This window comes from Microtus oregoni, unplaced genomic scaffold (genome assembly GCF_018167655.1).
Source record: "Microtus oregoni isolate MIOR12 unplaced genomic scaffold, Mior012 000258F_ref0000188, whole genome shotgun sequence".
In the NCBI taxonomy this organism is placed as follows: Eukaryota; Metazoa; Chordata; class Mammalia; order Rodentia; family Cricetidae; genus Microtus; species Microtus oregoni.
The window spans coordinates 69,755-88,215 of NW_024544932.1; the positions used below are offsets into that span (position 1 = coordinate 69,755).

The 18,461-nt window shown below is 38.0% G+C and overlaps 1 protein-coding gene across 2 annotated transcripts; it reads right to left on the reverse strand.

Annotated features, from left to right (window-relative positions):
- Positions 1 to 12,047: 12,047 nt before the first annotated feature.
- Positions 12,048 to 18,207, reverse strand: LOC121445656 (odorant-binding protein-like). Of its 2 annotated transcripts, XM_041647800.1 has the most exons (7): positions 18,120 to 18,207; positions 17,561 to 17,700; positions 16,597 to 16,667; positions 13,980 to 14,090; positions 13,217 to 13,318; positions 12,900 to 12,929; positions 12,145 to 12,278 (listed from the first exon to the last, which is right to left on the reverse strand). In XM_041647800.1, exons 1-6 carry the CDS (start codon positions 18,174 to 18,176, stop codon positions 12,910 to 12,912), a joined length of 501 nt encoding a protein of 166 aa, XP_041503734.1. In that variant the 5' UTR covers positions 18,177 to 18,207; the 3' UTR covers positions 12,145 to 12,278; positions 12,900 to 12,909. The 2 variants fall into 2 exon arrangements, with proteins under 2 accessions (XP_041503733.1, XP_041503734.1); XM_041647799.1 differs by lacking the exon at positions 12,900 to 12,929 and having other exon boundaries at positions 12,048 to 12,278.
- Between the last annotated feature and the right edge of the window lie 254 nt (positions 18,208 to 18,461).

Below are 18,461 nucleotides of genomic sequence, written 5' to 3' on the forward strand. Positions count from 1 at the left end.
CTTCAACCCAGAGATGCAGGGCTGGTTCAACAGAAGAAAATCTATCAATGTAATCCATCATATAAATAAACAGAAAGAAAAAAATTGAGAAAATGCAACACCCTTTTGTTAAAGGTATTGGAGAGATTGGGGATACAAGGATCATATCTAAATATAATAAAAGTAATATACAGCAAGCAAACAGCTAACATCATATTAAATGTAGACAAACTCAAAGCAATTCCACTAAAATCAAGAACAAGACAAGGCTGTCCACTCTCTCCTTATTTCTTCAATATAGTTCTTGAAGTTCTAGCAATAGCAATAAGACAACATAAAAGTATCAGGAGATTCAAATTGGAAAGGAATAAGTCAAACTTTTGTTATTTGCAGATGGTAAGATAGCGTACATAAGTGACCCCCAAAACTGTACCAGAAAACTTTTTTTTATGTTTTTATTGATTTTATTGAGCTATATATATTTTCTCCGTTCCCCTCCCTTTTTCTCCCCTCCCCTTCAGCCTTCTCACATGGTCTCCATGCAGAGACCCAAATAGGAGCACTGGACTGAGCTCTTAAGATCCAAATGAGGAGCAGAAGGAGGGAGAACATGACCAAGGAAGTCAGGACCACGAGGGGTGCAGGCACCCACTGTGACAGTGGAACTGATCTATGGGGAGCTCACCAAGGCCAGCGGAACTGGGACTGGGACTGAACAAGCATGGGATGAAACCAGACTTTATGAACATGGTGGACAATGAAGGCTGATGAGAAGCCAAGGACAATGGCACTAGGTTTCGATCCTGGAAACTTGTTTTTTTTATTTTTTTTCTTTTCTCTCCTTTTCTCAATAAAAAAAAAAGAAAAAAAAAGAAAATAAAAATTTCTGCCTAGTCCCCATTTCCCATTTTCCTCCCTGTCCTTCCACACATTGCCTCCTCCCCCCACTCTTTTCCCCCTCTCCCCCTCCCCCCACTCCTTTCCCCCTCCCTCTCCAGTCCAAAGAGCAGTCAGGGTTTTCTGCCCTGTGGTAAGACCTAGGACCTCCCACCTCCGTCCATATCTAGGAAGGTGAACATCCAAACTGGCTAGCCTCCCACAAAGCCATCACATTACATGGGATCAAACCCCCGTGCCATTGTCCTTTGCGTCTCATCAGCCCTCATTGTTCGCCATGTTCAGAGAGTCCAGTTTTATCCCATGCTTTTTCAGTCCCAGTCCAGCTGGTCTTGGTGAGCTCTCAATAGATCATCTCCACTGTCTCAGTGGGTGGGTGCATCCCTCGTGGTCCCGACTTCTTTGCTCATGTTCTCCCTCCTTCTGCTCCTCATTGGGACCTTGGGAGGTCAATCCAGTGCTCCTGTGTGGGTCTCTGTCTCTATCTCCATCCATCACCAGATGAAGGTTCTATGATGATATGCAAGGTATTCGTCAGTATTGCTCTAGGATAGGGTCATTTCAGGTTCCCTATCCTCAACTGCCCAAGGAACTAACTGGGGACCTCAGCTTGGGCACCTGGGAGCCCCTCTAGGGTCAGGTCTCTTGCCAACCCTAAAGTGGCTCCAAAAACTAAGAATTGTGGTTCCGTGCTCCCCTGTAAAACCTTCCTTTATCCCAATCCTCCTGCTTTCCCAAGGCCCGACATCCTTCCCTTCTAACTTTTCTCTCCCCATCTCCCCTTACCCCTATCCCACCCCACCCCCAAGATCCCAATTTTCTCCCTGGCAATTTTGTCTACTTCCCTTAGCCAAGAGGATAACTATATGTTTTTCCTTGGGTTCCCCTTCTTACTTAGCTTCTTTAGATTCACCTATTGTAGACTCTGTGACCCTTATTTATGGCTAGAAACCAATTATGAGTGAGTACATCCCATGTTCCTCTTTTTGGGTCTGGGATACCTCACTCAGGATAGTGTTTTCTATTTCCATCCATTTGCATGCAAAATTCGAGAAGTCATTGTTTTTTACCGCAGCGTAGTACTCTAATGTGTAGATATTCCATACTTTCTTCATCCATTCTTCCATTGAAGGGCATCTAGGTTGTTTCCAGTTTTGGCTACTACAAATAATACTGCTATGAACATAGTTGAACAAATGCTCTTGTCATATGATAGGGCAACTCTTGGGTATTTTCCCAAGAGTGGTATTGCTGGGTCCAGGGGTAAGTTGATCCCGAATTTCCTGAGAAACCGCAACACTGACTTCCATAGTGGTTGCACAAGATTGCATTCCCACCAGCAATGGATGAGGGTACCCCTTCCTCCACAGCCTCTCCAGCAAAGGTTATCGTTGGTGTTTTTGACTTTAGCCATTCTGACAGGTGTAAGATGATATCTCAATTTTGTTTTGATTTGCATTTCCCTGATTGCTAAGGAAGTTGAGCATGACCTTAAGTGTCTTTTGGCCATTTGAACTTCTTCTGTTGAGAATTCTCTGTTCAGATCAGTGCCCCATTTTTTAATTGGGTTAATTAGCATTTTAAAGTCTAGTTTCTTGAGTTCTCTATATATTTTGGAGATCAGACCTTTGTCTGTTGCGGGGTTGGTGAAGATCTTCTCCCAGTCATTAGGTTGCCTTTGTGTCTTAGTGACAGTGTCCTTTGCTTTGCAGAAGCTTCTCAGTTTTAGTAGGTCCCATTTATTCAATGTTTCCCTTAAAGTCTGTGCTTCTGGGGTTATACATAGGAAGCGATCTCCTGTGCCCATCTGTTGTAGGGTATTTCCCACTTTCTCTTCTATCAGGTTCAGTGTGTTCTGACTGATATTGAGGTCTTTAATCCATTTGGACTTGAGTTTTGTGCATGGTGAAAGATGTGGGTCTATTTTCATTCTTCTACAGGTTGACATCCAGTTGTGCCAGCACCATTTGTTGAAGATGCTTTCTTTCTTCCATTGTATACTTTTAGCTCCTTTATCAAAAATGAGGTGTTCATAGGTTTGTGGGTTAAAATCCATGTCTTCTATACGATTCCATTGGTCGACTTCTCTGTTTTTATGCCAGTACCACACTGTTTTCATCACTGTAGCTCTGTAATAGAGTTTGAAGTCAGGGATGGTAATGCCTCCAGAAGATCCTTTATTGTATAGGATTGTTTTGGCTATCCTGGGTTTTTTGTTTTTCCATATAAAGTTGATTATTGTCCTCTCAAGATCTGTAAAGAATTTTGATGGGATCTTGATGGGGATTGCATTGAATCTATAAATTGCCTTAGGTAGAATTGCCATTTTTATTATGTTGATCCTCCCAATCCAAGAGCAAGGTAGATCAATCCTTTTTTTTGGTATCCTCTTCAATTTCTTTCTTCAATGCCTTAAAGTTCTTGTCAAATAGATCTTTCACTTCCTTGGTTAGATTTACCCAAAATATTTTATGCTGTTTTTGGCTATCCGAATGGTGAAGCTTCTCTGATTTCCCTCTCTGCTTCCCTATCCTTTGTGTATAAGAGGGCGACTGATTTTTTGGAGTTGATCTTGTATCCTGTCACATTACTAAAGCTGTTTATCAGCTATAAAAGTTCTTTGGTGGAGTTTTGGGAGTCGCTTAAGTACACTATCATATCATCTGCGAACAACGAAAGTTTAACTTCTTCCTTTCCAATTCGAATCCCCTTGATCCCCTTATGTTGTCTAATTGCTATTGCTAGAACTTCAAGTACTATATTGAAGAGGTATGGCAAGATGGACTTACTTGTTGTGTTCCTGAGTTAAGCGGGATGGCTTTGAGTTTCCTCCCGTTTAATTTGATGTTAGCGGTTGGCTTGCTGTATATAGCTTTTATTATATTTAGGTATGACCCTTGTATCCCTAATCTCTCCAAGACTTTTAACATAAATGGATGTTGAATTTTGTCGAATGCTTTTTCAGCATCTAATGAGATGATCATATGGTTATTTTCTTTCAGTTTATTTATATGCTGGATTACAATGATAGATTTTCGTATGTTGAACCAGCCCTGCATCTCAGGAATGAAGCCTACTTGATCATAATGGATAATATTTCAGATGTGTTCTTTGATTCGGTTTGCCAGTATTTTGTTGAGGATTTTTCCGTCGATGTTCATGAGTGAGATTGGCCTGTAATTCTCTTTCCTGGTTGAGTCTTTGTGTGGTTTTGGTATCAGAGTAACTGTAGCTTCATAAAAGGAATTAGGTAATGACCCTTCTGTTTCTATATTGTGGAATACATTAAGGAGTATAGGTATTAGCTCTTCTTGGAAGTTCTGGTAGAATTCCGCATTGACACCATCTGGTCCTGGGCTTTTTTTGGTAGGGAGGTTTTTGATAACAGCTTCTAATTCTTCGCGACCAACAGGTCTGTTTAGATTGTTCACCTGGTCCTGGTTTAACTTTGGTATATGGTATTTATCTAAAAAAGTGTCCATTTCTTTTACATTTTGCAGTTTCGTGTTATACAGGCTCTTGTAATAAGTTCTGATGATTCTCTGAAATTCCTCTGTGTCTGTGGTTATGTCCCCTTTTCATTTTGGATCTTATTAATTTGCGTATTCTCTCTCTGCCGTTTGATTAGTTTGGATAGGGGTTTATCAATCTTGTTGATTTTCCCCAGGAACCAGCTTTTTGTTTCATTGATTCTTTGGATTGTTTTCTGTGTTTCTATTTTGTTGATTTCAGCCCTCAATTTGATTATTTCCAATCTTCTACTCCTCCTAGGTGAGTCTGCTTCTCTTTTTTCTAGAGCTTTCAGGTGGGCTGTTAAGTCTCCAACGTGTGCTTTCTCTGTTTTCTTTAAGTGGGCACTTAGTGCTATGAACTTTCCTCTTAGGACTGCTTTCATAGTGTCCCATAGGTTTGAGTATGTTGTTTCTTTATTTTCATTGAATTCAAGGAAGACTTTAATTTCTTTCTTTATTTCTTCCTTAGTCCAGGTATGGTTCAGTAGTTGACTGTTCTGTTTCCATGAGTTTGTAGGCTTTCTGGGGGTAGCATTGTTGTTGAATTCTAACTTTAATCCATGGTGATCTGATAAGACGCTGGTGCTTACTAATATTTTTTTGTAACTGTGTAAGTTAGCTTTGCTACCGAGTATGTGGTCAATTTTCGAGAAGGTTCCATGAGCTGCATAGAAGAAGGGATAATCTTTCCTCTTCGGGTGGAATAATCTATAGATGTCTGTTAAGTCCATTTGCTTCATTACCTCCATTAATTCTCTAATTTCTCTGTTATGTTTCTGTTTGATTGACCTGTCCATTGGTGAGAGAGGAGTGTTGAAGTCTCCTACTATTAGTGTGTGTGGTTTGATGGCTGCCTTGAGTTTTAGTAATGTTTCTTTTACATACGTGGGCGCTTTTATATTACGGGCATAGATATTCAGGATTGTGACTTCATCCTGATGAATTGTTCCTGTTATGAGTATAAAATGTCCCTCTCCATCTCTTCTAATTGATTTAAGTTTGAAGTCAACTTTGTTAGAAATTAGTATGGCCACACCTGCTTATTTCTTAGGTCCATTTGCTTGATAACCTTTTCCCAGCCCTTTACTCTGAGTAGGTGCCTGTCTTTCTGGTTGAGGTGTGTTTCTTGTAGACAGCAGAATGTTGGATCCTGTTTTCGTATCCAATCCCTTAGCCTGTGCCTTTTTATAGGTGAGTTGAGCCCATTGACATTAAGTGATATTAATGACCAGTGGTTGTTAACTCCGGTCACTTTTTTAGTAGTAGGGTTTGTGTGTTTCCCTTCTTTGAGTTGCGCTGGTGAAAGGTCTATAGATGAATGAGTTATTGTGGGCATTGTTGGACTCCTTGGTTCGTGATTTTCCTTCTATAATTTTCTGTAAGGCTGGATTTGTGGCTACGTATTGTTTGAATTTGTTTTTATCCTGGAAAATTTTGTTTTCTCCATTTATAGTGAACGAAAGCTTGGCTGGATATAGTAGTCTGGGCTTGCATCCATGATCTCTTAGTTTTTGCAGTACATCTATCCAGGACCTTCTGGCTTTCATGGTTTCCATAGAGAAGTCAGGTGTAAGTCTGATAGGTTTACCTTTATAAGTAACTTGGCCTTTTTCCTTTGCGGCTCTTAATATTCTTTCTTTATTCTGTATATTTTGTGTTTTGATTATTATATGGCGAGGCGATGTTTTTTTTTGATCCAGCCTATTTGGTGTTCTGTATGCTTCTTGAACCTTCATTGGTACCTCTTTCTTCAGGTTGGGAAAGTTTTCTTCTATAATTTTATTAAGTATATTTTCTGTACCGTTGAGCTGCACTTCTTCTCCTTCTTCTACTCCAATTATTCTTAGGTTTGGTCTTTTTATTGTGTCCCAAATTTCCTGAATGTTTTGTGATGAGAATTTGTTGGTTTTGCTGTTTTCTTTGATCAGTGTATTTATTTTCTCTATGGTATCTTCAGTGTCTGATATTCTCTCTTCTATCTCTTGTAATCTGTTGTTAGTACTTGTCTCTGTCGTTCCTGTTCGTTTACCCAGATTTTCCATCTCCATTCTTCCCTCGGTTTGTCCTTTCTTCATTGCTTCCATTTCATTTTTCATGTCTTGAACCGGTTCCCTAACCTGTTTGATTGCTTTTTCTTGTTTCTCTTGGTTTTCTTGCGTGTCTTTGAGCGATTTATTCATTTCCTCTACCTTTTTGTTTGTAATCTCTAATTGTTTATGGCAGTTTTTCATCTCCTGTTTAAGGTCCTCTATTATTTTCATATAGTTCACTTTTGAGTCTATTTCTTCTATTTCTTCAGGAGTAGGGTGTACAATTCTTCTTATTTCGGGATCCCTGGTTTCTGGTGGTGCCATGTTGCCTTTCAGGTTGTTGGAGGAATTCTTGTATTGGCGCCTTCCCATCTCTTCCTTCAAATGGAGCCAGGAGAGGCCTGGTCTCTTGGTCCAGTCTTTGCTGTGATTGACTCTCTGGGTATATCTCTTCAGTGTAGAAGCAGGAACCGTTCCCATCCCAATGGGATTCCTCAGCAACTAAACAGGGCTGCCGGTAGCCCAATGATCCAGGGCCAACAGGATGAATGTAGCAAGTGGGGGTGGTGGTATCCAGAAGTGCGCAGGGGGCCTGGCGCCGGAGCTGAAGGTGCCCGGCTCCCTTACAGGGGACCCTGAGGCCTGCCCGGTAGGCCGGCACTCACCGCTCTGGGTGGGTCGCCTTAGTTTAGGAGCTTGAAACTGTACTTGAGCACTGGTCCTAGCATACAGCAGGGCAGGGTTGGGGAGGGGTGCTGGGGGGGCTGGGTCGTGCGAAAGAAAGACAGCCCTGCAGAAGGAGCTGGGGGAGGGGGTTTGTGCCCTCTTCCAGGACAGTCCACCCCTGGATAGCACACACTCACCCGTCCTAATGGGATTCCTCAGCAACCAATCAGGGCCGCAGGTAGCCCAATGATCCAGGGCCAAAAGGATGAATGGATCAAGGGGGGGATGGTATCCAGGAGCGCACAGGAAGCCTGGCGCTGGAGCTGAAGGTGCCTGGCTCCCTTACAGGGGACCCTGAGGCCTGCCCGGTGGGCAGGCTCTCACCACTCTGGGTGTGTCGCCTTAGTTTAGGAGCTTAAAACTGTAGTTGAGCACTGGTCCTAGCATACAGCAGGGCAGGGTTGGGGAGGGGTGCTGGGGGAGCTGGGTCATGCAAAAGAAAGACAGTCCTGCAGAAGGAGCTGGGGGAGCGGAAATTTTTATTTTCAACAATTAAAAAAAATAAACAAAAAAAAAATAAAGAAAAAGAAAAAAATAAGTACCAGAGAACTTTTACAGCTCATAAATAACTTCAGTGATGTGGCCGGATACAACATCAACTCCAAAAATCAGTAGCCCTTCTGTACACAAAGGACAAAGAAGCTGAGAGGGATATCTGAGAAACATCACCTTTCACAATAGCAACATATACTATAAAGTATCTTGGGGTAACTCTAACCAAGGAAGTGGAAGACCTATTTGTCAACAACTTTATGTCTTTGAAGAAAGAAATTGAAGAAGATAGCAGAAAATGGGAAGGTCTCCCATGCTCTTGGATAGGAAAGATCAACATAATACAGATGGAGATCCTACCAAGGAAATCTATAGATTCAATACAATCTCCACCAAAATGCCAACATAAATCTTGATAGACCTTGAGAAAACTTTATATGAAAAAATGTAAAACTCAAGATAGCCAAAACAATCCTATACAATAAAGGAATTTCCAGAAGAATGACCATCCCTGATAACAAGCTCTAATATAGGGCTACAGTAATGAAAACAGCTTGGTATTGGCATTAAAACAGAGATGTTGACCAATGGAATTGAATGTAAGACCCGGATATTAATCCACACACTTATGATCACCTGATTTTTGACAAAGAAGCTAAAATTATACATTGGAAAAAAGAAACCATTTTCAACAAATGGTGTTGACATAACTGGATGTCAAACTGTAGAAGAATGAAAATAGATCCATATCTATCACCATGCACAAAACTGAAGTCCAAATGCATTAAAGACCTCAATATAATAAATCCAACCACACTGAACCTGATCGAGGAGAAAATGGGAAGTAGCCTCAATGTATGGGCACAGGAGACCACTTCCTTAGTATAACTCCATTAGCACAGATTGCAAGTACATCAATGAATAAATGGGACCTCCTGAAACTGAGAAGCTTCTGTAGAGCAAAGAACACAGTCAATAAGACAAAAAGGCAACCTACTGAATGGGAGAAGATCTTCACCATCCCCAGATCAGACAAAGGACTGATCTCTAAAATATATAATTACTAAAGAAACTAGATATTAACATTCTAAATAACCCAATTAAAAATGGTGTACTGAACTAAACAGAGAATTCTCAACAGAAGAATTTAAATGGTCAAAGGATACTTAAGGACATGTTCAACTTCATTAGCTATTAGGGAAATGCAAATCAAAACAACTTTGAGATACCATCTTACACCTGTCAATATGGCTAAAATCAAAAACAAAAATGATAGTTTGTGCTCGACCGGGTGTGGAGTGAGAGGAATACTCATCCATTGCTGGTGGAAATGCAATCTTGTGCAACCACGTTGAAAATAAGTGTGGCACTTTCTCAGAAAATTGGGAGTCAACCTACTCAGCAGTAAAAAACAACGACAACTTAAATTTTGCATGCAAATTGATGGAATTAGAAAACACTATTCTGAATGAGATAATCCAAAAGGCAAAATATGAATATGGTATGTACTCACTCATTAGTGGATACTAGCCATAAACAAAGGATGTTGAGCCTATAGTTCATAATCCTAGAGAAGCTAAGTAATAAGGTGAACCCAAAGAAAACCATATAGATCCACCGGGAAATTGGAAGCAGACAAGATAGCCTGACAAAATATTGGAGAATGGAGGCAGGGGTAGAAGGAAAGGGAGAAGGAGAAGAGGAGGAGAGAAGGGGAGGGATGGAGAGAGCTTAAGGGAATGCTGCACTGGGTGAGACAAGCAGAAAGTGCCATATTTCCCCTAATAATGTGGCCACTTAAGTTCATAAGAAGGGTTTAGCATTTTAAGAAGTGCTCCTGGATGTTAAAGAATTACAGACACACAATGGACAGATTCAGACAATAAAGGAACTCTAAATGTGTCACAGTGTTAGATAAATGTATGTAGGTTTGGGAGAGAGAAGAAATAGAGAGAAATTAAAGGACATAAATGGTTTACAGAAAGTCTTTAAAGAGACAGAGTACATATAGTCATAGATTAAAGGAATAAAGATAATAAAATAAATATTAAATGTGTAGAAAAAGTAATAGCATAAAAACAAGTCATGTAAATTGGAAAATTCACAGAGAGTCTGGATTACATATATTATTGTGTTATCTTTGAATTTTTTGACTGCAGAGAGACATTTGATTCTGGAGACTGCTAAGATAATCCAACATATATATTTCAAAGGTATCTTGAATTCAAAATTTGAATCTAATGATATGTTGCTTTAGAAAAGAGGTTCATTTTTGTTTCCACAGAGAAAGAGAACCTGTGGATTACATTCAGACTAATATGGTTTGATGGACCAAGACCACCCGAAAGGTTGCTTTCAACAACCCTCAAAAATTACCCAATAAATAACAGGAAGCAGTTTGGAGAATAACTATGCCCATAGTCCCAAATACAGTTTATAAATGTTCTTTTATATTTAAAGGGGTGTATGCCATAGAGATTTGCATTGTTATGGATCTTGGTTTATTGATACAAACTTAAGGTCAATTTTGTTATATGTATATTTCTGCTCTTGGTTATGGTATTGTGTTTGTGCAGCTCATTTTAAAATATAATGCATTATTAAGAAATATAGTCATGCTTGTTGTCATGTTAGTTAGGTTTTCTAAATATATAGAGATATATTTCAGTTAAATTGGTATTCTTTAAGTCTTTCAGAGACCTTCAGAATATGGCATTTAAAATCTTTTAAGAACTTAAAACTTTTAATGTCAGTGAGACACATCTGCTCCTGACAACACCAACTACTTTAAGAGGAAGATGGACATCAAAGAGGTTCCTTATGGAATTGGCTAGCCATTTGAGTAAGAAACTGCTCTTGCCTGGACTGCTTAATGAACTTGACATGCAGGACCCACAGAGAAATGGCCGCTGAACTTGCATAAAGGTGAGATGATCTTTTGGGGTTCCTTCTACATGAAAGAGTCTGCCAGATATTCTGCAGGACACAGAAGAAAGGGACTAAGAAACTGCCAATATAGGAGAAACTATCTTTGAAATTTTCTGCTTCATGGAAAAGTCTGCTGGATACTATGGGCCTGTAGACTGAAAATGGATGCCCCAAAGGTACAGAAGAACTTTGAGTTACTGTCCTGGCAGCAAGATGTCTCTGTCAATCCTGGAGTTTTGGCTGTTGCTTCCAATGTACTTTCTGTTTACTTAGGTAATATTATATTCTACCGGAATCTTTGAGGAGTGGAAGAATAGACAATTATATTTATAGTTTGCCTTAGTTATGATGAAAAGTAAAATAGATATAAATATTGTAACTGTAATTCTTTCTTGATACTTGTTTGGTTAATATGTAGTTTTACTATGTTAAAGTTAAAATATTCCTTTGTATTTAAACAGAAATGGGGAAGTGTTGTGGGATTTACCTTTGTAGCATCGATGAGAAAATGTTTTGGACATATAGCAGGGAAGAGCATAGGTAGGCATGGAAAGCTAGCCTGAGTGCTAGGAGAACAAAGGACATAGAGAGAAGTCATGTAGCTGCTGCAGAACCAGATGTACTGAAACTTTCATGGTAGGCTACAACCTCATGGTGATTCACAGATTAATGGAGATGGGTTAAATTAAAATGTAAGAGTTAGCAAAAAAGAAGTTAGAGCTACTGGGCCAAGCAGTGGTTAAAATAATATAGTTCCTGTGTGATTCTTTCAGGGGCTGAGCAGCCAGGAAACAAGTGGCCTCCATCCAACATCATTGTTTAATATTAAAATATGTTGGTCATAAATATTGAGAGTACTTTGATTTTGTTATATCTTTAGACTTCAGGAAGTTGAATGGAGCAACACTAATATCTTTTTTTCTTTGTTACAAGCCCACAGAGAAGATTGCATCTGCCTTTCCTATTTTGACAGCAAACTATACTCTAAGGAATCATTGTTACATAAAAAAAAGTTGTAATAAACACATGGATATTTGCAGGATTTTGTATTGGAAGATCATTTTCAGGAATTTATTCTTCAAGGAGAATGACTCATACATACGTACACCATTTAAGCATATCCTGATTCATTTGCTTACTGACATCTTTTAACAAAAGATAATCTTCTCAGATATAGTTTTAAAAACATTATTTCATCCTCTCTTTTAAATAATGTGGAACATGGGGATAGATCCCAAAAGTTTGTTCTGTGAAATCTTTTAGTGTATAAGGATCATTCAACTGCAAATTATAATTTTCAGCTAAAATTAAACATAAAGCAGAACATACAATTCACTTGTGTAGTGCCTGTGTCCATCTTTCACCAATAATTGTGACATTTCTAGTTATTTCAATAGGTTTTAGTAATACAGATATCAGTTGTTACACCAGAGTACTTATTTTAATTAGTTTAGTGAACATACACATGTTTCTGGATGAGATCCTTTACAAAACATCTTTATTGCTCTTTGAAATGTTTTATTTAATCATTCAAAAAGTAAAAAGAGATCATAGATAATTAGAAGGGAAGGAAAAGGTAAGTCAGCAATTCGGTATGTTTTATCCAGACTTCACAGGTGAGGGGAAAATTCATTTAAAAAGAAATGGTGATTTATATGTAATACTGATTTCATGCCCAAGAGAATATGATGCATAATTCTCATCGTGTTGTCATCTGTGCAGACATAAAAGCAAAAATTAAAATATGATTGAACAGAATAGTATTTGTCCTTGAGAATGTATGAATGCAAATTTAAATATAACAAAACAGAGTATAGAGAATGGATTGTACATAAACAATTCCTTTCCTAGAAGTCACCAATACCTTGCACTTGGGATTCTATAGGAGTACTTTCAACAGAGAATAATGACATTCTGTGACATACATGAAAATTTATATTGAGAGGGTTCAAAGAATATTCTGAAAACATCAACATTATTTTACAAATAATACATGTAGAAAACAGTGACAAATAATAGCCCACAGTCATAAAGAAAGAATTATTTGTCAAACACAAGATACATTAAATTGATGGAATAGTCCTCAATATAAAAATTTTAGCAATTCTGAACAATATAAAAGTCCTTCATACTGATTTATAAATAAACATATTCCATCATTCATTTCTGTAACTATATGATATTCAGCCTTAAAAGACAATTAATATTCTATCTTAATTTTGCCTAATTTGAGTTCATTTTTTCCTTTGTAACATACTTTTTCTATTTTTTATGTAATAAACACAGATCTATTGAAATATCAAGATGGCTAGTCAATGCTTTTGTTTCTACTCACCTAAAGAAGGTCATTTTTTAGGACAATTATCTGTAAAAGAACATGTATGGGGTAAGGAGTGACATAAATGTTCTCATATGAATATTAGAACAGCTCCACAAGGATTATTTCTGGAAAAAGCAACTGAAAGATTGCATATGACTAGATTTATTCCAAATCAGAAACTTAATGACTAGATAGATAAACAGATAGATAGATAGACTAAGTATGTTTATATACTTATATATTTATGAATGTAAATCAATATATATATATGAATAAATATGTATCTATGTATTTAGAAATGCTATGGCCATAATAATAAACACTGAGGTTACCTGTAGCCAGAACATCTTGAATGTTTTCTCTTGGAATGTTCTGGACCTTAGCAAATTCCTCAATTTTTTCATATTGTTCAGGAGTCAAAGATTGACCTTTTCCTATATTGTATAATTGACAATGTTAAAGATAGGTTCAGTAGAATTCTTCAGAAATTACATTGCTTCCTTGGTATCCCAACTACTCCAATTTCATCTATCCTGGGTGGGTCAATACAGGCAATAATAATTTTCCCCAAATTCCATGAACACATTTAATAAAGTCTAAATGGTGGTATGACATCACTTTTCAGTATTCCATGATATCAAAAAAAAAACTTCTCTAGAGAGTGCACTCATCTCAATCCTACCCACTTTCAAAAACATGACCCTAGAGAGTCATGGATGCCTGTCAATGGAATTCTCACATTTCTTCCAAGTCTATAACCTAGAGTTTATGTTTTAATTTAGTACACACTTTTTCAAAAGACACTCAAAATGGTTTGAACTTTTGAAAAAAAAATGTTTTCCCTTTCTCCTGTGAGGAAATATGAACATAAACACTTCCAATGACCTCACTCATCACCCCAAATCTTCAATGACCGTGATACTCAAATTACAATATAATTTAAAAGTTGGTCCACAAAGCAATCAGATTGTTATTTAGTGCATGGGAGTTTGGAAATACCATGGTACTGTATTTGGAGGGTGAATCTGACTTAATCCTTATTTGCTGGATGATAATTTTGTTACTATTTAAAAAAAAACCCACTACTATTCTTACCATAAACATAAATCATGTTTGTAGTCTGGCCAGTTCTATCCACATTCTGATTGGCAAAGATTGTAAACTCTGGTGTTATATACACAGGTCCAAATGTATTGTCACCTTCAACTGCAATAACAGAAACAATTCAAAATGAGTGTCCCTCATCTTTTTACTTTGTTTGATGTCACTTGTTGACTAAACGTTATTATATACTGCAACTCTATCAATCACCTCTGATTCATTATCATATGACAAATGTGTGCGAAGATATTCCTATAGTAATTAATTTTGCCCATCCCATCATAACACTCTTTTGACCTGACAATGAATCCTAGGTACAGATACTTTCCTTTTTCTCTGAATTCATCATGTCAAGACCTATGAGATCACTCTGTTGGGTATTCCTTCCCCTTTCAACCAGATCTAAAAGATCACTTATCAATTTCCCAAAAGTATAAAACTTTGGTGTCATACCATGGTAATACATGGTGAGCAAATAAATATATACGCAAAAGAGACTGTAGTAGGATGTACTCACTCATAATTGGTTTCTAGCCATAAATAAGGGTCACGGAGTCTACAATAGGTGAATCTAAAGACGCTAAGTAAGAAGGGGAACCCAAGGAAAAACATATAGTTATCCTCTTGGCTAAGGGAAGTAGACAAAATTGCCGGGGAGAAAATTGGGATCTTGGGGTGGGGTGGGTTGGGGGTAAGGGGAGATGGGGAGAGAAAAGTTAGAAGGGAAGGAGGTCGGGCCTTGGGAAAGCAGGAGGATTGGGATAAAGGAAGGTTGGACAGGGGAGCACGGAACCACAATTCTTAGTTAAGGGAACCACTTTAGGGTTGGCAAGAGACCTGACCCTAGAGGGGCTCCCAGGTGCCCAAGCTGAGGTCCCCAGTTAGTTCCTTGGGCAGTTGAGAATAGGGAACCTGAAATGACCCTATCCTTGAGCAACACTGACGAATATCTTGCATATCATCATAGAACCTTCATCTGGTGATGGATGGAGATAGAGACAGAGACCCACACTGGAGCACTGGACTGAGCTCCCAAAGTCCCAATGAGGAGCAGAAGGAGGGAGAACATGAGCAAAGAAGTCGGGAACACGAGGGGTGCACCCACCCACTGAGACAGTGGAGATGATCTATTGAGAGCTCACCAAGACCAGCTGGACTGTGACTGAAAAAGCATGGGATAAAACTGGACTCTCTGAACATGGCGAACTATGAGGGCTGATGAGACGCAAAGGACAATGGCACGGGGGTTTGATCCTACGTAATGTGATGGCTTTGTGGGAGCCCAGCCAGTTTGGATGTTCACCTTCCTAGATATGGACGGAGGTGGGAGGTCCTAGGTCTTACCACAGGGCAGAAAACCCTGACTGCTCTTTGGACTGGAGAGGGAGGGGGAAAGGAGTGGGGGGAGGGGGAGAAGGGTGGGAGGAGGGGGCGTAGGGGGGGGGAGGAGGGGGAGGGAAATGGGAGGCTGGGAGGAGGTGGAAACTTGTTTTTTTTTCTCCTTTTCTCAATAAAAAAAAAGAATTTTCAAGAAAAAAAATAAAAATAAAAACCCATAGTTCCAAAAAAAAAAGACTGTAGTAATGAGAAATAGACACAAAAGTTTTCATCTTGTATGACTATTGATGGAAAAGCTATAAGAATTAACATGTCAAATTTATTAGACATTCATAGTGTATATGCGTCTGTCTCTGTGTGTGAGTGTTCTATGTACATATACCTTTCTCTCCATCTCTCTCCAGGTGTGTATGTATGTGTGTGTATGTGTGTGTTTGTGTGAAAGAGAGAGAGTCTGAAATTTATACTTACTGACACTGATTAAATGATAAAAGTTGTTCACAAGGAAATAAAAGTATTTTGGGATCTGGATATTTTCAATTACAGGACTGCTTTTTAATATCCATGTAAAGTTTAGGAAATAATAGACTTTCCAGAAGAATGTGCACTCCATTCATTTAAGATCAAACCAAAAGGCACACCAGTTATAATTCAAGTGAACAATGTTGCTATTAGTTTAGCAATTTTTAAAAATTGAGTCAGTCTGAAATTTTTAAACAGACTTTCCCCTAACTGCTTTGCAAAATTGAGGTTATCATCCAACGATCTAAATGTTATGATCTTAACAAAATATGAGAAAAGGAATCTTTAAAATGGTACTGTTAATTTTAATCCTCTATTAATCCAGGTTGATGGAAAAGGCCTACAATATGAGTACTTGATAGCCTGAGGCAATAAGTTTGCAAATATGTTTGGGGCATGAGAGACTAATTAGTGAGTGTCAGGCCAGTCCAATAACAACCAAGATACTGTATGAAAGAAAAGACACTGGATTTTATCTAGAAGTAAATTTTCATGCAGGAACCTATTTGGAGATGTTTTGTTAGCATTACTCACATCTTCAGGTAATAGTGTTCTTCTCCATGTAAACTTCAGAAGACCTACAATGTACTCTGACTTTGTACCATATCTCAGTTGGTTGGAAGGGTTGATAAATTTCAAAGTAACCAAAATGGTTCTAGATTTATGTACCTATGGGTGGCTGAAGTGTCAGCTTGTATGTGCACACCCACAATGCTTTTGTTCAGAGAAAGCTCCCAAATCCCATACTTACACTGAGCATTGTACTTGCCATCTTCTTGCCTGTTCCCAGTGACTTTGGTCTTTGTACATTGACCATTTGCCCTAAAAAATTAAACAGAGTAACGATTCTTTATGCTTTATAACATTGTAATTAGTATTAACAACCTCCAAGTATTATAGTGAACCTGATGAACAGTGTACAGAGCTGAAAGAGAAGTATCTGTGCTTACCTCAGTTTTCCTAATTCTTGTTTAGAAAATATCATTCTGTTTGTAATTATGTACATGACTTATTTTGAGTCAATTTTAACAAGTCCTATGAAGGCTGTGATTTCTTCCTTATCTGATTTGACTATTCACTGAGTATGATTTTTAATGTTAATTCTCTTGTTTTAGTCCAACAATAAGTACATTGAAATATGTGCTTGTGTTTTAAGTGATTTTATTTGTAACCTAAATCTTATAATTGTATCTAGAGTATCGGAATGATTTAAAGCATTTGAAGTTCTTATGGTGTTATGCACTCATTCATTGAACATTGTCATCCAGATGGCAGAGAGAGAATCTCTGAATCTAGAGCATCAGATACAGTACTTTACAAATTAGATTTATCAAAGATGGGTGTAGAAGACTTTTATGACATTATTGACTGAATAACATAACATGTGTGTCTTTGAACCAAATGCTCACACATACTTTTAAATTAATATAAATGATATTCTTAGAATCTCCTGCATATAATATTAAAGCCTGAAATTCAAGCACAGGCCTCCAACCTGGAGAATTTCTAAGGAAACATTAAAGGAACTGGACACAATATCTAATTTCTGTGTTGTGTCCAGAGCTAACCCATTATGGAATAACATAATCACATTTCTGACAACAAGACCTTCAATTTCATGACCAGAAACAGAACATTGGCCTATAAATTTAACAAGATGAAATCTGTAAAATGTAAATAGTCTTCTAAGTTTACATGGTTGACATTTTGCTTACTTGATATAAAATGTCAATTCCAATCTATCACATGACTCATTACAAGTAAGTTCACGAAGGTAGATTCTCAGAGGTCCTTCTTCCTCTATCTTTTTCACATTGTCAGCAGCAATGGCAACAGTAACCCAGTTTCCATCAATCTGAAAAAAAACAGCAAAGGACATTAGAATGTGAGTTGGTATCAAACCTATGATCCCAGTCCTTGGGAATACATAAAATAACTAGAAACATAAATCAATAATATTTTCTTTATTAGTTAAAAAATTATGTTTCTAGGGATGTAGAATAACACAGGGTAATATGATGACTCAATTTACATAGCATTTGGTACATGAGACCTTTTGGAATTACTCATGTGCTCGCCTCTTAAGCTCTGAAATTCAACCCATAGTTTCCTTGTTCATTTGTTTCATCTTAGAAAAATCTGATTGAAAAAGTGCACATGAGCGAAAGTCAGAAATGAATATGGACTTGCATGGACAAACTGAAAGACACATCACATCCACAAAAACATGCTGTTGAAGAACATCAAACCTGTTCACAGACCAAATGAATTTACCTCAACATGAGCACGAGCCAGACCAAATGCCAAAGCCAGCAGCAGAAACTTTACCATGGTGGTACCAGCCTTTGCTCTTCTGCAGAAGCTCAAAGTAGAATATTTGTGAAGGAACTGAACTGACAAAGCTTTTTTATACAGTTAGTTAAAGGGAGTTTCATGGAATCAACCAATGGTTCTGTGCCACAACAACTTGGATCTGTCCAGTATTTCTACCTTGACCCTCTTGAACGGTTTGTGATCTCATATTCCTAAACTAATACAATTAGACTAAAGGTCAGGTTCTGTTCGGATGATTAATTGAACATTCTTGTAAAAATAAAATAAATAACTCTCCCTGTG